Below are 24,450 nucleotides of genomic sequence, written 5' to 3'. Positions count from 1 at the left end.
GGGATGTGCCTGTCTCTGCCTCCCCATGCTGGGCCACAATGCTAGGCTTCCTTTTTATGTTTTTGAGACAGGGTTTCACTATGTAACTCAGGCTAGCCTTGAACTCATGATGGTCCTGCCTCTACCTTATGAGTGCTAGATTACAGGCATATGCCCCCATATGCAGTAGAAAAAGTAATACTAGCACTGTGATTGTGAATTGTAATACCGAGGGCTAGAGAGGCTCATCAGTTAACACTTGCTGCTCTTGTGGAAGACCCGTGGCTCACAACCATCCCTGTCTCCAGGTCCAGGAGCCCTGATGCCCTATTCTGACCTCTGCAGGCACCAGGCATACACATGGTACACACACACATTTGCAGGTAAAAAACTCATAAACATAAAATAAATTACAATGCCAAATTACCTTGAAAATTGCCTGACAAAAGATACAAACTTCTATCTTTTCTTTAGCAATGTAAGCGTGGGGAGATCACGACCAGTGTTTGTTTTTCTCAGGTAAAGCTCCGGGTCTTGCACACAAGTATTTGTAAAGCAACAGCAGGGATTAATCTGACAGCACTGGTAAGTCCTAACCGCGGAGGTGAAATGACATACCCTCGTCCTTCATATTTCGATCTATCTGTGGGCCAGCATTCCTCTCTCGGAACTGGATGCCTTGCATGTGCCTTTGCATAGCTTCCTGTATTACTTCAAACAAAGGTTGATCCTGTTGGAGACAGCAAGTGTTGCTTCTGTTAGGAATGGGTTGCAGTCTTACTGCCCCCCTCCCCCACCCCTCAACTCTGATAATGTGGGATATATACTCTCCCTTGGAGGAAGAGGTAAGGAGTGGGTGCGGCTGGGACAAGCAGCTGCCATGCTACCGTGCTCCACGTGTTTACGTAAGGGGCAAGTCTTATCTCTGTAACCTGGCACAGTGTGACACTAAATGAAAATTGATATTGAAGGTTTTTGATATTTAAATTCTTATAACTTGGAGTCTCAATATTTTACATTAAAACTACATTTCATCAAAACATATTTTAAGAAATTATCTTTACCAGTGTCCCAGCAGGCAAAGGTGCGGAATCATCTGTCGGATACATTCTGGAAACGGGGCATTTGAGGATGTCGAGGCCATTTGGAACCATCTTGCAGTAGTCCTGAATACACTGCAGCCACCACCACACAGCATCCCGACAGTTATACCTGGCATAAGTTCCTTCACCGAGGAGGTTAGGAATGAGGCCATGCCTCAGGGTACTAGCAAATGCTAAGATGATGTTCCTAAAACAACAGAAATGAATGGATTATTTGAGATAAAAACACTTACAAAGATACTTACAAAATTAAAGGAAAAAGGTTACTTTCTCAGGAGCCTGGGAGACACCAAGCTCCCACCCTAGTTTTCTCTCTATTAATCTAGGGAACTCTCCCTTTCCATAACAGGTTTTTCATCTTTGAAGTCAGGTTCTCAGTTGGGTATTTACAAGAACTGCTATAGCTTTAAACTCAATTTTAAAAAAAAGATGTATTTATTTTTGTTATTTGTGTATGAGTGTTTGCCTGTGTGTACATATGTGTACCACACGTGTATGGTGTCCACGGAGTTGAAGAATGTGTTGGATCCCCTAGAACTGGAGTTACAGATGGTTGTTAGCTGCCATGTGGGCTCTGGGAACTGAATTCTTCAAGAGCAGTTAGTGCTGTTAGCCACTGAGCCATCTCTCCAGGCCCTAACTTCTGTTTTGAAATCTACGGTATTTCAATGTAGAAGTAATTCTCTAATATGCATTTCATTACTTTAACTAACAGAGATCAAGAAAAAAGTAAAAATATAAGAAAACAAACTGACAGAAGCTGGACTTGAAGCTGTCTTTCATTTCAGCACACAGGGGGCAGAGGCAGGCAGATCTCTCTGAGCTCCAGGCCAGCTGGCCTACGTACTGAGCTATTTAGGGTTACATTGTAAGACCCTGTTTTAAAACAAAGAAATAAACAAAACAAACCCCTCAAACAACAGCAGCAAATCCCAACTATAACTCACACTGATAACCAGCAGACGACAGTTTATCTTCTGTGGTGTTATCCCATACAGTGAGAACTTAGTTTGTGAGATGGCGCCTGCACTCACCTAGCACTCTGGCAGGTGAGGGCTAACCTTGGAAAAGTCACTGAAGAGGTCTAGTCCTTACGCTGTCTCAGTTTAATACTTAGCTCTTAAGAGTACCGTAGGAAGCTTTTTTCTAGTTTTTCTTATAGGTCACACAAAAAGTGATGGAACACAGCATGATAACGCATGACCTGGATGGCCAGATGTAAAATGAAGAGACAGAACTTGTAGCAGCACACAGCAGTGATGTCTGAGGAGGGGGACAACTGTAGCAATGATTTAACAGCCCCAAACCTTCATTGAGGGTTTGCTATGTGTCAGCGAGCCCTTCAGGTACTTTAACTGCATCAGCCATTTGGTGCAGTAAGACTCTGACTTTCCCACAGGAAGAACGAAGGGAGGGTGCCATTTGTCAGCTGGTGACATGAGCCAGCATTACAAGCTATTCACACCACAGGCAAATTTCTTTGCCACTGTATTTTGTTGAATTTTTGTTTGTTTCTTTTTTTTCCCCAGACACTATTTCTCTGACAGCCCTGGCTGTCCTTGCTCTGTAGACCAGGCTGGCCTTGAACTCATAGAGATCTGACTGTCTCTGCCTCTTGAGTGCTAGGATTAAAGTTGTGCACCCCCACCCAGATTTATATTTGACTTCTAAACCATTTATTTAGGGCATCTGATAAGGAAGCAAACAGACTTCCGAATTAATTTTTAAGAAAGTTTTATTATTTTATGTGTATGGTGTTTTGCCTACATGTATGTCTGTCTACCTGGTACACGCAGCTGAGGCCAGAAGAAGGTGTCAGATCCCCTGGAAATGGAGTTACAGATGGTTGTGGGCTTCCATGTGTTTGCAGAGAATCAAACATGGGTCCTCTGGAAGAATAGCCAGCGCTCTTAGGTACTAAACCATCTCTTTAGTTCCTCCAATTTTAAAAAGTATTATTATTACTAGTATTAATGTGTGTGTCTGTATTTGTGCTACAGTATATGTGTTGGGGTCTGAGGATAACTTTGTGAAGTCAGTTCCCTTTATTGACTTTTATGTCGGTTCCAGGAATTGAAGTCAGGTCACCAAGTCTGCATGGCTAGCGCTTTACCCATCAAGCACCTCGACCCGCTAAGCCATCTGGCCAACTGCCAACCCCTCAATTCACTACCTATCTCTCTGTCTATCTCTCTAACTCTCTCTAACTGTCTCTCTGTCTGTCTATCCGTCCATCCATCCATCCATCCATCCATCCATCCATCCATCCATCCATCATCTATCTATAGATAGCTTCTTAGTATGTAGCCCTGGCTTTCCTGGCACTTTCTATGTATGTACACTAGGCTGGCCTTGAACTTATAAAAGATCTGCTTGCCTTTGCTTCTAGGGTGCTGGGATAAAAGGAGTGTGTACCACACCTAGGTAGCCCCCAAATTTTAAGTTTCATAATTGTCACCACTCAATTAGAAAATATTTTATATTAGGTTTGAAGGGGAAGATGGAATTCATTTTAGGTAACCACCTAGCCAGTTGAATTTTAAAATGACCAAAGTGGGCTGGAGAGATGGATCAGTGGTTAAAAGCATGTACTGCTCCTGCAGAAGACCTAACGTTTGTACTAACACCCACTCTGGGCAGCTCAGGACAGCCTGTAACGACAGCTCTGGGGGTCTAATGCCCCCTCCTCATCTCCCTGAGCACCTGTCCTCAGGTGCACACACATCATCACCTCTATGCATATAATACTTATAAATAAGTATTTTTAAAAAACAAAAGCTAAAAAAGGTAAAATTGTTTAAAAATTTTTTTTCTGGCACCTGAAGAGGGAAACACCAGTAATTTTTATGATGGCATAAAAATAAACTTTCAGATAACGCTTTTATGCTAAAAATTTTAGCTTACAGAGCAGTGCTTTTAAAATTGGTTCAGGCTGCTGATAATGACTGGAGACACTGAGGGGCTTTGATCTGGGCTTCAAGCATCTGCATGCTCAGCAAGGTTGCTGGTGATGGTGGGTGACAGCAATGGCTGTAACACACACCAGAAGTGGCACTATTGTAGAACTTGCTTTCTTTCTTTCTCTCTCTCTTTCTTGCTCAGACAGGGTCTCTTTATGAAACCCTGGCTGTCTTGGAACTTACTATGTAGATCAGGTTGGCCTCAACTCACAGAGATTTGCCTGCCTCTGCCTGCAAGTGCTGGAATAAAGGCTTTGTACTACTTACATCTGGATGAATGTCCTTTTTAATTGCCAATAAATTTATTCACATCACTGTGATATCAGAAAATATCACTTTCAGCCTGGAAAGAATCAAACTGGGGGTGGTAAGCTTGATAAGAACTAGAGGAAAGCCTGACATCGTTTTTTTTTTTTTTTCAAAACTGAGTCAGCAATACTCTTTATGAAGGCAGAAGATGGGTCTAATTGGTTTTTTTAGATAAATTTAGAAGACGATCTGATCTACACGGAACCTCGTAACTTCAAAGTTGGTTTTTTTTCCTTTGAAATTCTCTAAGCCCATTAAATAAGCATGTGGGCAAGAAAACTTAAAAGTCTGGAGCCTGTGAAAGAGCTCAGAGGTAACATGCAGCTACATCTAACACTGAAGTGGTTTTCTAGAACCCATACGGTGGAATGAAAGTAAAACAAAGTAAAACTCCCGCAAGCTGTCTTCTGATCTCCACATGTGCACCGTTGCACGCGCGCACACACACAGACACACACACACAGACACAGACACACACACACAAAAGCATCTAAGGAAAACATACTTTTGAACATTGACAGTGGATAGGTTAGAGGAGCCGCACACTTGCATGGCAGACTGCAGAGGCTCTTACCTGGCTTCTAAGTAGCGTCCAGTAACCAGCAGCATCCCTCGAAGTGCAATGAAAGTATCTCTCCCCCAGCAGCGAAAAAGACCAGAAGAAAAGTGAGGCAAGCCTGAGAAAAGACCAGAAAGTAAAGTGTTAATCAGAACAACATATGGATCTCATGATTCCATCACTGCACACTTTAGGTTTGAACTAAAGGGCAAATTAGAAGGAGCCGACCAACCTTCCAAAATCCTCTGCAACAAAATGTATGCCTGCACTTAATGTCAGCTGTTTTGGGAAGAGGTTTGGCTGTGGTGACATCAGACTCTGAAAGGCATCAGTGACCCAAAGGGACTAAAGATGTTGCCCAGCAAAAGCTCTGCAACTCAGTGACATCCAGCCCCAAGAACCAGGGGTGGGATCCCTAGCTTACCAGATCTAAATTTGTCTTTGGATTTAATAAATTAAAAGCTTAAAATGAGAGATCATATATTTAACATATAAAGTGACATGATACAACGTTAAATACACACTTTAAAAAGTTCTGCCCTGACACCAAGGGCAATAAACATAAACATGAAATCATTAGAGCAATGATAGCTAATGAAATGTTTATTAATTTACCTACAGTAAAAGTTTATCACCAAATTTCCTATTATTTTAGACCAGTGCTATACTTACTACATACGCATTATATATGTATATATATATAATTACATATAGCATATACATATGTAGTTATGTATGAAATGATTTTAAGTCTTAATGCTTTCATAGAAACAATTTGTGAAGATAGAATCAAGAACCTCATATGTTACTAACTTCAACATTCAAAGTAAGATAAAACAGAATTAAAGACACCATTAGATTTATTTTCTATGTTGTCTCCAAAAAGATGTACAAAATACGCTCAAGCACAGTACACATTATTTAGTGGACAGAGAGATGAAATTCTGCCACTGATTACAATGTGAGCTGTTGAGAAGTGCACAGAAGTCTGAGCACAGCAGACTTCCTCGTGTTGTAACTCAACATCTTACAGGCAGCATGTGCATACTCCAGAGTGTGTTTACGTCAGCACCCCTTAAAGTACCAGCAGTCTTCTGCAAAGTGAGCTGGGATCGTGGTGCGAGCCTGATCCAAGATCGCAGGAGGTGCAAGAGGGCAGGTGTCAAGTTTGAGGAGAGTCTGGGCTACGTGGAAAGACCTGTTCTCAAAAACTACAAAGAGTGAAAGCCGGAAGACCCTTAGCACTGATACGCAGAAATGTTTATGTTCTTGTTTTTGTTCTCTATGAGTATACAACTTATGGATCAAGTATCTGGAGGGGATCTCTATGTTGTCAATTATCATAAATGTTAACTATGTTTTTTCTACAATACAAATATAAAAGAAGGCATTCCCATCATCCCATCACTTTAAAACAAACCAAAACCTAGTAGCAAATTTGTATATCATTTTGCTTTTTTCCAGAACAAAGTAGGCAAAATACTCCCTCAAAATATCAGACTACTAGAATCATTATTTACATTTATTTGTTTTATCTGTTAGATAAACTACATACCAAGTGCTATAAACTGTATTACTAAATGACATAAATAAATGTATATATCCTGGGGGTGTTTCACAGTAGCAGTGCACAATCAAAAAGGCTGAAGTTATTATTTTATGTAATAGGCCTTTAAAAGTTGGGCTTTAAATCCCAAATTTTTCCCATTAGTGTTTTCCCCACACTGTCCCAGTTCTATCCACCAAGCACTTGCTTGCATTCAGGGAATGATGGCTACCAGAACGATCAATCAAATGAAAATCTGATACAAATAGAGACTTAAAATTGACTCTCATTTTACTCTCTTTTTAATTAAAATTTTGTGTGTTTGTGATGCTGAGGAACTGGGCTTCTTATGGCCGTGCCCTTACTTGGTACTACTCTAGCCCTTAGTCTAAAATAGTTTTCTGATTTTTCTCATCTTTCTAAAGGGAAAGGCAATATTGGACCTCAGGGTCTTTCACCTGACCTGAGCCAATGCAAATTAAAAGCTTAAACTTAGCTGAGGAAATCATGTAGATGATATTACTGCTTTGCTATTATTTTATATACTTCAATTTAATTTGAAAAGCTGTAAACTTACACTTTACTGTGAGAAGAAACAAAGTTCTAAACTTTAGTGGCCTCAACTACTTGATAATTTCTAAAAACACAGCAGAAGTTTACTTAAAAGAGATGCCTTTCTTTGGGCATATTCTGATTACTTGAATGTTTTAAATCTACTTACAGAAAATGGTGCCAATAGATATGTCTAAAAGTATTTGACACAATGAAGACGTATGATTAAAAAAAATATCATTTAACATGTTTTGTAACTTGTAATCTCTTGATAACTACAATGTTAGTTTATAGTTTTTAAGGATTCCTTTTTTAAAAACAAGATTATTCACTTATTATTTATACAGCATTCTGCCTACATGTGTGTCTGCATGCCAGAAGACGGCACCAGATCTCATTACAGATGGTTATGAGCCACCATGTGGTTGCGGGAATTGAACTCAGGACCTTTGGAAGAACAGCCAGCTCTCAGCCTCTGAGCCATCTCTCCCACCCAATGTTGGGTGGGAGATATTTAAAGATATTTAAAATGCCAAGAACTTGGACTTAACAGACACCTGCAGAAGAAAGGATTACCCAACCAAAATAAAAAAACTTATGTTAGTGTTTCGTGTATAGTTATAATTAATAGCAAGACTTATTATTATGAGTGGCTTTTAAAGGAGCAGTTTACTAAGCAACGGCATAAAAATGTTAGATAATATCTAAGCTTATATTGAACTTAAAAAAAAAAACAAAAAAAACACGACAATTTCCCAAAGCTTTCCTTGTTGAGCCCTGTGGGCCTGCACCATGTGACCGCCTCCTACATCCTTACCCGCAGCCAAGGAGGCACAGCACTGCTCCTTCTCCTTTGTGATATCATTTAGCCTGCACGGTACATCCAGGAGCGAGGGTGAAAGAAGTGGCAAACAAGGGCACTTCCCGACTCCACACATCTGGACAGAACCCAGTGACAGGTGTTTCACAAAGGTTGAACCACTCTGAACAAAGCTGTAACAAAATGGCAAGTTGAAAGGTCATCTGTAGAAACACTACCTTTTTAGCCACCTTATTATACATTTTCTTTGCTAAGTGATTGTTCTACAGCAATGTGTAAAAATGGTAAAAGTTTTACGTATGTTAATGAATGATAAATAACACGTTAATGAAGAAATAAAACAAATAATAATAAATTTTTGTTTTCCCTATCATAGTTTACAGGTTTTGTAGACTAGAATTAAATGCCGCCTCTTACCCTCCATCCCTGAGCTGTGGACTGGACCCAAGGCCTATGCTTGCTAGCAAATGATGTTCTACTGAGCTAGATGCCCAAACATCCCCGTCAGTTTTGAAAACTGTTTTACCATGTATGTGTACATGGTGTGGGCGTTTGTGTGTAGGGTTGGTATGCATGAAGCCCTGGGTTTGGCCCTCAGCATCTTATAAATGGTGCACACCTGTAGTCCCAGCATTTGGGAGCGGAGGCAGGAGGCTCAGAAGCATAAGCTCATTCTTGCCTACACAGCATGATTGAGGTCTTTAATACATGACACCCTGTCTCAAAACAAAACCAAACCCCACCCAAACGCTACATTTGGTTGTGCATGTCTAGACTAAAGGATGCTAATAAACTTACTGCCCACCTCAAAAATTTCTTAGCTCTTAGTCTATGATAGTTCCTCAGGTTTTGGTCTTTTAAAATCATGACTCTATATAGCTTCCACACAACTATGCCCATTTACTCAAATTATGTTGAATATATACCTTGACATCTGTTTCCACGCTACATCCAGCAGAGTGGTGTATGCACCAATTAATATAGCATCAAAGTAACATGGGATAAGGTATCGTGGGATCTGCTTCAGGTAGAAGAACATTGCCTGCAACCATTTACCAACCTGTTACAGAAATAATTTAAAACGTTAATTTAGTGTGTGTTAGGTATACCTTAAGAGTTAAATCTAAAAATACAACTTTGTTGGATAGCAATCCACTAACTAGATGATCACTCCTTAGAACTAAAGGATGATCAAGAAAATGGTTCAAGGACCTTAAATATTATCTATAACAAGGTAATATATAATTCCAATGTTCCCTCAGTTGTTTGTACTAGAATATAATTTTGCTTACTTCAGCAATACTTCCTGATCGTGAAATAAGCCGGCCACTGACATAGTCAATCATCCAATCTCCAGACCTCAAGTTTTCACAAAATGGATGCCCCAAGTCATTCTTTGGTCTTATTTCTGCCAACACGGACATTAATCCTAAAAAATTCAGATATTATTGAGCTGTTGGGAGAGTTAAAATGTTCTCCTTGCTTAGCTTGTAGTCAGTCTCTAATGATTTGGGATGAACATATAGACAGGCAGATGTGAAAGCTACTTCGTCCACAATGCATTTAGAATGGCTAGAGACAGATATCAGGGTGCCTACTTTAACCAGAACACAAAAACTGGAGAGAAGAAATCTACTGCTGCACAAACAATGCAGAGCTTCCTGAAAAAAAAACTTCCAGGACTGCTCTTATTTATTTGTGTTTACTATTATAACATTTAAAAGCAACTGGCATGATTTCTCTACCCTAATATATCAAACAGATAAGCCTGAGTATTTCTGTGTTAGCAAGTGGTGGATTAACATTTAGGAAAGAGGGTTGGAGACATGGCTCAAAGGTTCAGAGCACTGACTGCTCTTTCAGAGGTTCTGAGTTCAGTCCCCATCCCCAGCAACCACACTGCGGCTCACAACCATCCATAATGTGTTCTGATGCCCTTTTCTTGTGTGCAGGTGTACATGCAGATAAAGCACTCATATACATAAAAAAATAAATATTTAATAAAAACATTTAAGAAAGAACTAGAGACATCACAACTTATTTAAGAGGAAGCACAACTGCCAATGGGGGACGATCATGAAGCCTGCTTTAGAAGCAGCCTTTGAAACAGGAGATACTTACAATAAACAAAGGCACTAAGTGAGCTACTTGGCATATGATAACTGTTATGCATACTTCATTAGCATTCCTATGCATACTCACCACAGATTCTGTAATTCAGGTACAGAATGAGAATGCTTTTCTCACCCAGTAAAATAATTGTTTCTACCTTAAAACATTATTTGGCTTCACTGGCTTCTTTTTAACCAAATTCATCTGGTTAGTACTGACTGTTTAAGAGGGATACATGTTGTTAGGCAAAGACACAGAGCTAGCAGTTTTAGGGAGCATTTGCTGACAGAATACTTTGTCACGTTCTGTTTTTAGTATTTTACGGATGATCTCATTTAATTAAGTGATATTATTTACAGGTTTTTTTTTTCTTCTCTTGAGACAGGATCCTCCTTATAATGCAGGTGACTTCAAACTCTCAACTGAGTAGTTGGGATCACAATCTTGTTCCACCATGCCTCACAACTGTTACTTTTCTGTTGTGCTTCATTTGAGGTAGGGTTTCACTGCACAGCTCTGGCTGGCCTGGGACTCATTATGTAGATCAAGAAGGCGCTAAACTCACAGAGATCCACTTCCCTCTGCCTCCCAAGTAATGGAACTACAGGCATGCACTAGAAATGGCTCAGTGGTTAAGACCACTTGGTGCTCTTCCAAAAGATCTGGGTTCAGTATCTAGTACCCACATGGCAAAAATCCATCTCCAGGGGATCTAATACCTTTTCCTGGCCATTGCAGGCAATAGACATGCACATACATACATACAGACAGACAGAGAGACAGGCAAGAAAAACATACACATAGAAAAAACTAATCTAAAAATATTAAAACATGCATTACCACATGCTTGGTTCTATTACTCATATTTTATTGAGGCAGAAACTGGGGTTCAGAAATGTTATCCTACTCACTAATGGTCAACCAACAAGGAGTCATAAGTTATAATTTTAACTCAGGTGTCATATTCCAGGCTTATACTCTTATTTCTATAAAGAGGACCACTGGAGAAAAAAACACAAAGCTTTATCCTTAAACCTACCTTGAAGACCTGCATACTTAAGGGATGTCCAGTTTGGTATGTCATAGCAACCTCCACCATCTTCTTGTTCTTCTGATTCACATCGGTAAAGTACCTGATTTAGCTCAGCCAAAGTCAATTTAGAAGCAATGCTAAGAATAAGAAAATAAAAATGACTAGATAAATATACCAAAATTTCATTTACTGAAAACTAAAGCAAAAGAAAAATCTGCATTGTGTCTCAGAAATGCACTGTTCTGGGTACTTTTCTGTTTGTATAATAAAATACTCTAACCAGAACCAACCAGAGGGTCTGTGGTGGTTTGAATGAGAATGGGTCCCAGAGGCACACCAACCTGTTCTAGGGAATTCCTTAACTGAGGTTCCCTCTTTATAGGTAACTCTAGCTGTATCAAGTGGACAGAAAAAACAAAAACAAAAACAACTATTCAGTACATACATGTTCGAGGAACTCAGCATTGAAGTAAACATACACTATCATAATATATCATAAGCAATAATTAAGAGGCAAAATGTGGTGAAAATTAGATGAGCAATAATGTGACTCCTAAACTAAGTTTAAAAAAAAATCCAGTGGCAGCTAAAAAAAAGAATTTTAGCCAGACATGTGATGCATGCCTTTGTTCCCAGCACTCAAGGAGGCAGAGGCAGCATGCTAGCTGTGAGCTCAAGGTCAGCCTGATCTACAAAGAGAGTCCAGGACAGCCAAGGATACACAGACAAACCCTGTCTAAATAATAATAATAATAATAATAATAATAATAATAATAATAATAATAATAATGTCATCTGTGTTTGTGTCTACATGTGCATGGATATGCTGGAGCCCATGGAGGCCCAAAGGGGGTGTTGGATCCCCTTAAGCTAGAATTACAGGCAGAGGTGAGCCACCCGACCTGGATACTGAGAACTCAACTCCGGTCCTCTGCAAGAGCAGCAAGTGCTTTCAAGTGCCTACCTATGTCTCTAGCTCTAAGTGACAATTTGACTCATTAAAAGTACTCTGAAAGCTCTTTAGGCTGCTATGTTCTTTATCTTGTACATTTGCTTTTTAAAGTTGTTTATTACTATTATTTGTGTGTACGTGCAGGTGTACATATGACATCGTATATATGTAGAAATCAGAGGGCAGATTTGGGAGTTGCTTTTCTTTCAACCTTGTTCAGAAAGGTTTTCTCCTGTTCCCTGGTACTCCAGGTTTGCTGGTCCTGAGCTTCCTGAAGACGCTCTGTCTCTGCCCCCATTGCCCTGTGGGAGTGCTGGGATTATAGGTTGTGTCACAGTATCTGATTCCTAATGTGGGCTGTGGACTTGAACTCTGGCTGTCAGGCTGTGTAGCAAGCACTGATATATGTTTTACCATCACTGGTTTTACCTTAAATCTTTTAAAAGACTCTTTCTTGTTTAGACTTAGGTTTTTTTTCCCTTGGGAAGTGATGCTTGGGATAAGTAACTGAAAGATGAAAATATAGCCTTTTGTGTAGAGTTTATGGAAAACACTTAGAAGTGTGTGATATCCACTACATGACTGCTTTTCCTAATCAAACTGCTAAATCCAAAATTCTTTAACCATTTTATCTTATTTTATGATTTTCTGAGACAGGAGTTTCTATGTGTGTAGCCCTGGTTGTCCTGGAACTCACTCTGTAGACCAGGCTGGCGTCAAACTCAGAAATACCCGTTTCTGTTCCTGAGTGCTGCAATTAAAGGCATCTGCCACCATGTCCAGCTAACACCTCTTTCTAAAAATTGTTTATTTTTTATATTAATTACAGATTATTTACTTTGTATCCCAGCTATCGCCCCCTCCCTCAGCCCCTCCCTACCCCTCTCTAAGTCCACTGATAGGGGTCCTCCTCCCCTTCCATCTGACCCTAGCCTATCAGGTCTCATCAGGAGTGGCTGCAATGTCTTTCTCTGTGGCCTGGCAAGGCTGCTTCTCCCTCAGGGGGGATAGATCAAAGAGCCAGCCACTGAGTTCATGTTAGAGACAGTCCCTGCTCCCCTTGGACTGCCACAGGCTACGTCTGAGCAGGGGTTCTAGGTTATATCCACACATGGTCCTTGGCTGGAGAATCAGTCTCAGAAAAGACCCTGTGCCCAGATATATGTGGTCCTTGTGGTGCTCCTGTCCTCTCCAGGTCTTACTAACAGCTCATTTTTAATATTAAGGTTTTGTCCATTTTCATTGATTTGTTTGACTGTCATTTTATTTATTGTCCATTTCACTGGCCCATATTATTTATCTTAAACTCAAAATTTGTATTAAGGATTACTAAAGGGATAAACTTAGCTTATCAAAGGTCACCACTTGACAAATCACTCACTTCTGCCTTTGCACTTCCCTCCTAGTATCTTCTTTCTTCTATGACCGAACTGTCCCTTGGTTCAGTTATTCATGAAAATTGGATTTTTGTAGAAACCTATTTCTCAATAATGGACAGAGAATTGTTTAACTATCATAGCTGTAATGTCCCTTTGTTCACTGTGCGATTGTATTGTGTAACTAAACACAGCTGGACATAGTTGTGGTGGTTTGTGTAAGAACAACCCCATAGGATTATATGGTTGAATGCTTAGTCATCAGGGAGGAGCTCTACTTAGAGGGCTCAGGAGGTGTGGCCTTATCAGGTGTGGACTTGTTAGAGGGCGTCTGCTGGGAGTAGGTTTCAGGGTTTCAGAAGCCTAAGCCATGCCCAGTGGTTCTCTCTCTTTCTGCTGCCTGTGGATTCAAATGTAGAGCTTACAGCTACTTCTCCACAGGATGTTTGCCTGCATGACATGTTTCACACCATAAAGACAAAGACTAAACCTCTGAAACCGTAGCCAGCCCCAATTAAATGCTTCCCTTTATAAGAGTTGCTATGTTCATGGTGTCTCTTCACAGCAATGGAATACTGACTAATAGCTGAAATTGTATTTTCTTGTCTTCTTAGTTGCCCGGTAATTTCATTTTACACAACCAGCATTTTCTGTGAACACACATCTTCTTGAATGTACTCCCTCTTCTCTCATTTTGTTCTGTCTCAGCTTAGAAAATTTTGCAGTTTACTCCCTGGTCTCAACCTCCCTGTCCACAGCTACAGTTCAAGAACAAGTACTGTCAAATGAATGAGCAGGCTCCGTGACATTTTGTCTCTAGTGGAGTATTTTCCAGAACTTAACCAGTGGACTCCTTGCACAAAAAGCACTCAGGAAGCTTTTGAAATGTAGATTTTTTTTTTTTTTTTGGTCCTTGAAATAATGAGTAGATCTAAAGAGCAATGTTCTTTTTGATATAACATTTTACAGACATACACAGCTATGTTATCACAGACTTTTTTTGGAGGGGGGCAGGTGGGAAACTTGCTTTGCTATAATATTTTTAATTAAATATCCATAGTGTATAAAAACATTTACAAAACAGCCACAATATTGAACATTATAGAAAAACAGGCTACTGCATAAAATAGCATTTATCCAGATAAATACAAATGGATGAAACATTGGCTTAACTAATATTTAAAATGAAATGTTAAAGTATTTTATAATTACCAACTTGATTGGTAATGGAATCGTATACTATGAGTCGAATACTGTGCTAAGTGCTTTACATAAATCATTCTTACAACTCTTTATGAGAGGTGCACACCTTAAATCCCAGCACTGGAGAGGCAGAGGCAGGTGATCTCTGAGTCCGAGGCCAGCATGGTCTACAGAGTGAGATCCAGGACAGTCAGGGCTACACAGAGAAACCTTCTCTTGAAAAACCAAAAAACCAAAACCAGCCAACCAATCAACCAACAGTACTCTAGTTCTATCTTTCAATAACGTGTGCAGTGTTATTTCCTTTTGAGACATGTTTCTCTATATAGCCCAGGCTGTCCTGGAACTTAGTATGTAAATCAAGCTGGCCTCAAACACACACAGAGATCCACCTATCTCTGCTTCTACCTCCCAAGTACTGGGATGAAAGGCATGCATCACCATGCCCGTTCAACTTCCCTTTCTTATTTTTTGGAACAGGACCAAATAGAACACTGACTGACCTTAACTTCACTACGCAGTCCCAAATTACTCTGAACTTCTGATCCTCCTGCTTCTACCTTGTAGATGCTGCGATGACAGGTTGACTGACAGGCTCAATAACTATGCTCTAGTTTTGTTGATGTTTTGGAGATAAAGTCTCACTAAGTAGCCCAGGCTGGCCTGGAACTTGCAGAATCCCCGAGGCTGCCTACTGACGCTGCCTACTGAGTGCTGCATATGCTCTTAAATACATTATGATAATATATAATCATTATTGACAAAGGCGACACTCTTACATAAAGCTGAAATGCTCATTAATATAGTCTTTCCAGAGGTTATTTTAGAGTATGTATTAAAATTTTCAAACATGGGATACATTCTAACCTCCAAATTTCATTTCCAGAAATTTAACTTAGTGCCAATGACCAAAACCACACTAAGCAGTTATCAGGTGACAGGCAGGGATCACATGTTTTACATGATTTATCCTGTTTAATCTTACAAAACTGAAGAGATAAGTTCTCTTATCCACTGTCTAGATGAGAAACCTAGATGAAGAAAGTTTTAAATAAATTGGCCAAGATCAGCTGACAGCGTTGAAGCAGAAGCTAAACTTAAGTCTAAAATGAACATACTTCTACTGTACTATGTGGCACCACATAGGAAAGAAATATTCAAAAACTTAGAGAAAATCAAGGTACCAAGATATACATAACAGGGCATAATTAGAGGCGCTCTAGATGTTTCCAAGTGAATAATTAAATTTATTATGACATAGCTATACATAATACAATAATATGTTGACATTAAAAAATATGGTGAGCAGTATAATGTATGAAACTAAATCTTCTAGAGCTGAGAAAAATCACTCATGCAGGCTTTCCTATCTACAATCTTTAGAGAAAGAATACGTAAACATGAAAAGGTGCACGTGAGCACACACACAAATGATAAAGGGACAGAGTGGAATGTTAGCAGTGTGTGATGCTGGCATTAATGGCCTGTGGACCATACTTTAAGTAGCAAGGAGAGAAAGCACACTTGAAAGTGCCAAGACTGGGCCAGTAGTAGCTCATCATTTTGTTAAAATGGTAAATCTATGAAAGGAATACTTACGAAGCAAAGGGGATTTTTAATATAGGGTCTGCATTGTCAACAGCTAGGCTTCCAGATTTAAAGTGAGAGCTGAACTGGGTCAGGTGATTTCGAAGAATTCCAACAGCAACTTGAGCATGTGGATCAAGACTAACCCTGAATAACATTGATTAAAAAAAGAATAGGTAATTTTTAGGTTATTCAAACACAGCAGGATCTTTAAAAATGGTGTGTTTCTCTCCATGTATAAGCTGTACGTGTGCAGGTTCCCAGACTGCAGAAACAGTGTAAGATCCCCTGGAACGAGAGCTCTAGGCGGCTGTGAGCCTCCTGACATGGGTGCTGAGAACTGAATTTGGGTCCTCTACAGGATCAGCAATGGCTCCTAACTTCTGCACCATCTCTCCAGCCCCCAAAACTATTTTCAATATAAGTAATTCAGCAGTTTGAACTTTAATTAACATACCTGAATATGATAACACTTCCCGGAGATAGATTTTCAAATTCTATTTCCTGAATATATTCATTGGGACCCTTTGTGGCAATCCCAGCTTGTTTGACAATTTTACTTTCATGAAGCTTGAAAAAAATACAGAAAATCCATTCATTAACTAATTTAAATGTCCTTAAAATAGTAAGAACAGTAAAACAGAATCCCAAATACCTGGATATGTTCTCTAAATTCCACTGTAATATTTGGTATTCCATTGATTGAATTCTCATCTTTCTTATAAGGGTTTGTATTCCTTTCAATAGTTCTAGCTTCAAGAACTACTTCTTCAATTTTGCCTAGGAAAATAGAAACATTTTAACAAAAATTACTCTAATTTAAAGATCAAATACTCACATAACAAAACATGAAATTACAATGTAATGAACTGAAAAACAGCCATATTTTTAGAATGATCAGGATCAACACAGAGCCTAAGACAATACCGTATAGTGACTGAGCTCTGTGAGAGTAACTATAGAGCTGGGAGGGTAGGTCTGTGGTAAAGTGGACGCATGTGACACACTGGGTTTACTACCACCGCCAAATGGAAAATAAACAGGACAAAAACACCCACAAACACTAGCAAAAACCTCACCAGATTACTTAACGTTAATTTATGAAGTTAAAGCAAGTAGTGAATATTTAACCCTACAATTCTTTAGGTTGAAGTCATGAATATTTAGCAACTAACAAGAAATACAGACTATGAGCTGGGCATGGATGTGCATAGCTATAATTTTGGGAGGCTGAGGCAGTGCAGCACATGTAAGTCCAGGGATAGCCTGGTGGGTTTCAGGCTACCCTATGTGACTGTGTCCCATCAACTTAAACACAGACACAGACACACACACACAGACACACACACATACACACACACACACACACACGATAGGTTTTTTATTCAATTAACAAGCAGTTCCTTTTAACACAGGTGTATGCTGTGTTACATTAAGAAGTAAAATGTAGACATCTAGGAAAAAAAAAAAATCAACCACCAGTGAGAGAGGAGCTCAGGGACATATAACTGCCAAATGAGAGACACAGATTATGAATGCCACAGAAGGAAGAATTTACTTTATACTTAAAGACTTCTTAAAGAGGTAGGACTTTAGTCCTAAAAAAGCTATAAATATTCATATACAGGTGGGTAAAAAGACTATTTGGAGAATTGTGAAAATATCTACTTGGCTGAATGCCAAATTGACAGAAGGCTAGGATGGTAGATGAGGATGGGCTATGACCAGTCTTAATAGTTGCCTTAAAACACACATATATGAATAGATGCCTATATAGTATGTGTGCATATGTTTATGCATATGTAAAAATGGAAACACACACATGTTGCCTACAGTATAAGGAAACACGTTTATACATATTTTAAAAAGGAATATATTAAAAGTACTTCACAACTCAAATAATGTTAATGCTTGGGATATTTTTGTCTCCATCTTGGTCCATGTAGTGAAAAGGCCTGTATCCAAAGCTCTTCTCTAACCACGTTTATATGTCAGTGTGTTCTCTATGACATATAAAGGCAATGTGCTAATGTAAGTGCTTGGCTTAGCTTACCAGGGATGCACATCTGAGGCACTTCTTTGCTGTAAAATGAAGTCTTGGGATTTCTAAAAGCAGTTCTAGACACAGCCACAACAGACTGATGGGTGCTTGGCGAGTGCCTTGTTACTGCCACTATGTCTTCATCCACCTGGTCCACATACACCTGAGACACGGAGACAGAACGTGGCTTACAGCCCCACTGGAAAAGAGTGCTCAAACCCGAGGATGCTCCTTTGAAATGGAAAGTCTGGAGAGAGATTTTAAAAGTTTCATCTCTTACCTGAATGAAACCCTTGGCTCCCAGCTCTTGGTGGAGCCTATTGATGGCACACCTGGCTGCAATGATCCCACTCTGGACATTAACATCCCCTGTGTTTGAGGGCAGCGCCCCAGGATTCCACTTAGTGTAAAATCGTTCTTCAGCAACCACTGAAATCTGAAGAGAGGTAAAGCTTGGTATGTTGTACTTAATGACAATGAAATCATGGATAAAAAAATGACCAGTGTTGCTGGGCCGTGGATCAAACACACCTGGTGAGGCACTAGCTCATCATAGCCTCTCGTACTTCCACTAGCACAACATGCCATTGAAACAATTGTGGTACTTGGAAGAGCATCATAGGCTGATCTGTGCTGGAAGAGAAGAAAACAGAAGTTCACGTTCCTACAAATGCAAAGTGACACCCCATACCCCATTAGCATCATGAAGCAAAAGAACAAGAACCCATACATTCTGTAAGGCACATTATTTGTTTCAAAACATTTTAAAATCAAGGTATTTCAATCACTTAAATTATTGCCATCAAAACATCAGACAAACATTGATGTTTGATACTGAAACGTTTAGCAAACTAAGTCAGCACAGAAACACACTGGTGCTTACCACAATTGGACACTCATTATCATGGGTAATGTCCATAAACAGGGCATGCGCGATAGCTGGCATCAAAGGCCTCAAACAGGGCTGAACAAAGGATCCAACAGGTTCCCCTCCGTATCGGTAGACTAATCTGCCCTCTTCATGACTGTTATACGCACTCATTGCCTCTGCAGAGCAGCACAGAGAATTTTAACAACCCCTCTCACTCCTAAATGTTCACACGAAGGTTAGACTTTTTTTTTTTTTAATCATGACTGGCTTTCAAGGCATATCAACATTGTTAAAAGTGAGAGTTAAGTAATTAACCAATGTTACCAAGTCTGAGTGACCAACGCTTAACTACAACTTAACTGGAGAAACTTGAGTAGGAAAAAAAAAAAAAAGAATCAGTAGCTGTTCACTGGGATGTTGACTATATCAAATATATGGAAAAACATCTAAAGATTGCTTTAGATAGTAGGTTAAAACAAGAACAGCAACGAACAACAGATTTGTAGCCTTTAATCCAGGCATTGAGGCCAGCTTGGTCTACAAGGTGTGTCCAGGTCAGACAGCTGCACAGAGAAACCCTGTCTCAAAAAACCAACCACATAAACAAAAAATAAAACCAACAAAACCCAAACAAACCAAAAGCAAAACCCCAAAACATTTTTGTATTTCCAAATATTCAAATACGGTTCTGTTTTTAAATCGGTAATTCGCCACACCGCGTTCTCTGACTCGCCCTTTGACCTCAGTCACTTCTGTGGACATGTTGTGGTGCACAGGTGCTACAACATGTCCACAGAAGTCAGAGGACAACTTTCAGGAGTCAGTTCTCTCCTTCCACATGCGGGGTCTGGGGACTTAACTCAGGTCACCTAGCTTGAGGGCACACACCTCTTCCCTGTACTTTTGAGAAAGAATCTGAAAAAAATAAAATAAATAAAAAGTATCGTAGGCTAGCGTGGAACTTAGTAGCTGAGGCTTGTCTTAAACATGTGATCCTCTTGCCTTCGTTTTCTAAGCGGTGAGATTACAGCAGTAAGCTGTACTTGGCCTCACTGGTCTTTCTATTTGAAAGGAAGTATACTATGAACTAGATATTTTAACTTTTAAAAGGAGACTCAGTTACATTAGGTATTGCATATAAAGCCATTACATGCCTTGTAATCCACTTAAACAAAAGCAAAGCATCTCAGAGAGAAAATGGACTTCAGCGTGCCTACCTCTTATTAAGGAACTGATGCCTAGTCTAGTAACGAAGATATTGTCCAGCTCTTCGCTTCCCGTGAACAGCTCAGCCACTACATAAAGATTGGGCTGTAACTTCCTAGCAGCATCCAGCATGTACTGCAAAAAGCACAGTCACAGATGTAAAAGAAAGAGAGCAGGATGGAGAGGGAAGGAGGGGACAAGACTAGGTGTGGATATGACATAAGATAGGCACAAAACAAGAAAAGTGAAAAGTTCCAAACAACGTTTGATGTGCACATGTAAGAGAACATGAAAGAGATCAGCACACATTGGAGGCAGAGGGTTTACAAAGAACAATGGGAAAAAAGGGAGATCAGAGTTTGCAGACATAGGGACAGAGGGAAAGGAAAAAGGAAAAAAGTTAGTGTCATTAAAAATACAGCCTGTAACACTGCAATTCTGCCAGTATTTGCCCTGGTTTTCATTTCTTTTTAATACCTCTAATAAGATTATTAATCTCTGGGTGGCTAATTAAGTCAAAATTGATAATTATGACTGCTGGTGAATTATTTAGTAAAGGTCAGGCTAAACTCAATCCTATAGATGAGAACAAATGCCAGCACCTTACCATTTCTCCCTCTCTTATCTCTTTCTCTCTCTCCCCCTTTTCTCCAAATATGGCTTTTTAAATTTTTTTAGCTATTGCTAAAAATACAACTGAAATAGACCCTCTGATTATTTTTTTGGAGGTAAATAATGTTCTACCAGCCAGGCTAATGTTCCCTATCAAATTACTCCAATCAAATTATTCAAAATTAAAACTATATAGAATCACACACACACACACACACACACACACACACACACTGCATACAAACTATGAAAGTTGATATTTTTTATATAAGCACTTTTTTTTTTTTGATAGGGTCTCAGTATGTAGCTCTGATTGTCTATGGAACTCACTATGTAGACCAGGCAGCCTTAACCTCAGAGAGCTATCCTCCTCTGATTCCTGAGTGATGGGATTAACGGTATGAGCCACTAAATCGGGCTTATAAGCACATATTTTCATGAACTGTCACTTTAAAAACTACCAAAGATCTTACAACCAGGATAAAAGTATGTGTTTATTTATAAAGTTATATTAAGTAAAGGACAGTGCAGCAACACTGGCATTGCTCAAAAACCACTTTAAAATAATTTATTTTCATTTTACATACAATGGTGTTTTGACTGTATGTATATCTGTGTGAAGGTGTCAGATCCCCTAAAACAGGAGTTACAGACATTGTGAGCTGCCATGTGGGTGCTGGGACATGAACTCAGGTCCTCTAGAAGAGCAGTCAGAGAAAAGTCCAAAGAACAGATTACGATAAGGTTAAATTTATGTTTCAAAAGATAACTAATTAAAAACGGAATCAACAAGATTCAAAATTCAGTCTGCCACAGTATTAGTGTTTAAATATTCACTATACAGGGTAGGGGTTAGTTCAGTATAGAACAGAACATGGTCCTAAAATGGGCAATGCTCTAAGTATCCTTAAAATGAAAATAAAAGCCACTACAATGCATAAAAAGCCATTCAACTTTACTTTTTCCCCCTTTCCTCCTGAGACAGGGTTTTCCTGTGTAGCCCTGGCTTTCCTGGACTCCATTTGTAGCCTTGTAGAGTTCAAGGAGATCTGCCTGCCTCTGCCTCCTAAGTTCTGGTATTAAAGGCGTACACTACCACGGCCTGGCCCATTCAAGTTTACCTTGGCTAATAATATATAGAAACAATGTAAAAGACAACTTAACATTTTACATATTACCTACCAATAAAGTTATTATGCATTTTATTACATAAAAATACAATCTTTTTTCCAAACTTAAAAAGTAACTTATTAAACACTTTACAGCCTAATATTTTACAGCAGTTGTATCAGAAGGTTGTTAGAATTAGATAAGCTGTCATGTGTGTCAGATATTACTATCAAATCCTTAGCAGTGCACAACCAGCAGACTAGACCTGACTGGCAGGTATTTGGGAAGCTACCAGACGTCACTGCCTTTCTCTTGTGAAGATAGTTGTTCGTACCTCGGCCACGTGAAGAGGTGTGGAGTGGCAGTTGTCAAGACGCACTCCCTGGAAATAGGTGGCAGTTATCTCAGTGTATTTTTTCATGTGTGCCCACAGATAAGGGCAGTCCTCTGGTTTATTCCCATAGCGCAATTTAACACTGTCACCCCAGCAAATAAGTTCTCTCCTTAAATAAACGTTTGAACCTGTTGAAGAAGAACAAGTGCCTCAGTGCGCGTGAAACCGAACGACAGCAATTACTTCAAGGGAACGATGCTGTTTCTAAACTGTGTTATTTCTTCCATAAATGATATTCTGGCTGAATTAAAAATATTTGATATTATTTTATGAGTATGGGTGTTTCGCCTGCTTGTATGCCTGTGTACCATGTGTAAGCCTGGTACACTCAGAGCCAGAAGAGGGTGTTTGATTCCCTGGAACTGGAGTTGCAGATGGTGGAGAGCCACCGTGTGGGTGCTGGGAATGGATTCCAGGTGCTCTGGAAAGGCAACCAGTGCTCTAAACTGCTGAGCCATCTCTCCAGCCTCCTCACTAGAATTACGTCTCCACTGGCCTTCCATAGCTCTGCTTTCCCTATCTATCTGTAGAGAAGTGAAAGAACAGGCACCTGGCTCAGCAAAGTTGCGAAGGGGATCATCGCCCATCACCCACCCATTGTGCGCCATCAGAAAACAAGCTTTATCTGGGAGGTGGATCATGGATTCTTCTGCGGATAAGGCCATTTCTTCAAAGGGGAAAGTGAAATACCTACGGAGACAGAATTGAAATAAAGTCCACACAAAGAAACTCCTTGAGGAGAGTGTGAAGCAGTAACATTAGAAATTAAATTTCTTCCCTAATGAGTACAGTAAATAAAATTGGTTTGGCCCCATTCATGCAAAACAAACTTCACAGAGAGCAAAGGTCGCCAGCGGACTTTCTGAATAAGTCATTAGGATTTGAAGAATGCCTAACATTTTAAATAATCTTCACAATTTTATCAAATTATAGGAAAATCACTGGGCAGCGTATGCTGTATGCTGTATGAAAGATTCATTAATTTATTTCATGTGTCTGAGTGTTTTGCCTAAATGTATCCAGTGCACTGTGTGCATGTTTGGTGCCCATGGAGGCCAGGAGGGCACTGCACCCCCTGGAACTGGAGTTGTGAGCTGCAACACAGAAGCTGGGAACTGAACCCAGGTCCTCTGCAAGAGCAGCAAACGCTCTTAATGCCGAGCTCTCTCCAGCCCCTATGCTGCCTGCTCCTATGTAAGAAGCTAACACTGAATTTACTACTGCTAAATGCTATTCTTACAATGCATCCCCCAAAGGCCATCTACTGGAACCCTTACCCCTGCCCCCCAAAGGCCATCTACTGGAACCCTTACCCCTACCCCCCAAAGGCCATCTACTGGAACCCTTACCCCTACCCCCCAAAGGCCATCTACTGGAACCCTTACCCCTACCCCCCAAAGGCCATCTACTGGAACCCTTACCCCTACCCCCCAAAGGCCATCTACTGGAACCTTTACCCCTACCCCCCTTTCTTTAGACATGGTGTCACTTTGTAATTCAGGCTGACCTTGAACTTGGATTCCTCCTGTCTCTACCTCTGTATTGCTGGGATTACAGACTTGTGGGACCACAGCAGGTATAAAGCCTTAATTTGTTTCCTTAAAGTAGTGGTGTTGGGAGATGGTATCCAGTGACAGGTGTCTGGGTTAGGGGCAAGACACCCTTGTGAGTGGAATAATAACTTTCTTCTCTTTTTTCTTTTCTTGTTCCCAGTGAATTGAATAGTTATCATGAGATGGATTTTCAAAAGCTGCCTGTGCTTTGCGTCTTCATCTGCACTCACTTGCCCTTCACCTTCTGCCATGGAACTGAGGGAGCCCAAAGCCCTGGCCAGAAGGTTCTGGTGCCATGTTCTTGACTTCCTCTGTGGACCCTCGGCCAAATTAAACTCTTTCTGTACAAAGTACTGAATCTCTGGTATTCTGTTTTAGCTACAGAAAACAGACTGGCATTATGCATTTCTCTAGAAATACCACTGTAAGTAAATGTAAATGGGTCCAAACTGATGACAGTTTCTCTAAAGATTTTCCTAACAAAATTAATCAGGAACTATTAAGCCTATTTCTGAATCAAATTTTCTATTTTAATTTAATGTATTGAAGTCAGACCTTAAAAAAACATTTAG

The 24,450-nt window shown here is 39.9% G+C and overlaps 1 protein-coding gene across 2 annotated transcripts in view; it reads right to left on the bottom strand.

The window, feature by feature from the left end:
- Agl (amylo-alpha-1, 6-glucosidase, 4-alpha-glucanotransferase) overlaps nucleotides 1-24,450 on the bottom strand; it is a 61,827-nt gene that overhangs the window by 15,614 nt on the left and 21,763 nt on the right. For both annotated transcript variants that reach the window (XM_060392829.1, XM_021642701.2), the window contains exons 11-27: nucleotides 22,876-23,015; nucleotides 22,266-22,453; nucleotides 20,221-20,344; nucleotides 19,016-19,179; nucleotides 18,664-18,765; nucleotides 18,413-18,568; nucleotides 18,145-18,295; nucleotides 16,747-16,871; nucleotides 16,549-16,661; nucleotides 16,104-16,238; nucleotides 10,980-11,110; nucleotides 9,121-9,257; nucleotides 8,755-8,888; nucleotides 7,826-8,001; nucleotides 4,926-5,028; nucleotides 1,044-1,269; nucleotides 598-709 (exon numbers count right to left, since the gene is read on the bottom strand). In XM_060392829.1, coding sequence (XP_060248812.1) covers nucleotides 598-709; nucleotides 1,044-1,269; nucleotides 4,926-5,028; nucleotides 7,826-8,001; nucleotides 8,755-8,888; nucleotides 9,121-9,257; nucleotides 10,980-11,110; nucleotides 16,104-16,238; nucleotides 16,549-16,661; nucleotides 16,747-16,871; nucleotides 18,145-18,295; nucleotides 18,413-18,568; nucleotides 18,664-18,765; nucleotides 19,016-19,179; nucleotides 20,221-20,344; nucleotides 22,266-22,453; nucleotides 22,876-23,015 — 2,417 coding nt within the window. The remainder of the gene's footprint in view (nucleotides 1-597; nucleotides 710-1,043; nucleotides 1,270-4,925; nucleotides 5,029-7,825; nucleotides 8,002-8,754; nucleotides 8,889-9,120; nucleotides 9,258-10,979; nucleotides 11,111-16,103; nucleotides 16,239-16,548; nucleotides 16,662-16,746; nucleotides 16,872-18,144; nucleotides 18,296-18,412; nucleotides 18,569-18,663; nucleotides 18,766-19,015; nucleotides 19,180-20,220; nucleotides 20,345-22,265; nucleotides 22,454-22,875; nucleotides 23,016-24,450) is intronic.

This window comes from Meriones unguiculatus, chromosome 10, assembly GCF_030254825.1.
Source record: "Meriones unguiculatus strain TT.TT164.6M chromosome 10, Bangor_MerUng_6.1, whole genome shotgun sequence".
NCBI classification, from domain to species: domain Eukaryota; kingdom Metazoa; phylum Chordata; class Mammalia; order Rodentia; family Muridae; genus Meriones; species Meriones unguiculatus.
This window is presented reverse-complemented; position numbering and strand designations above follow the sequence as displayed.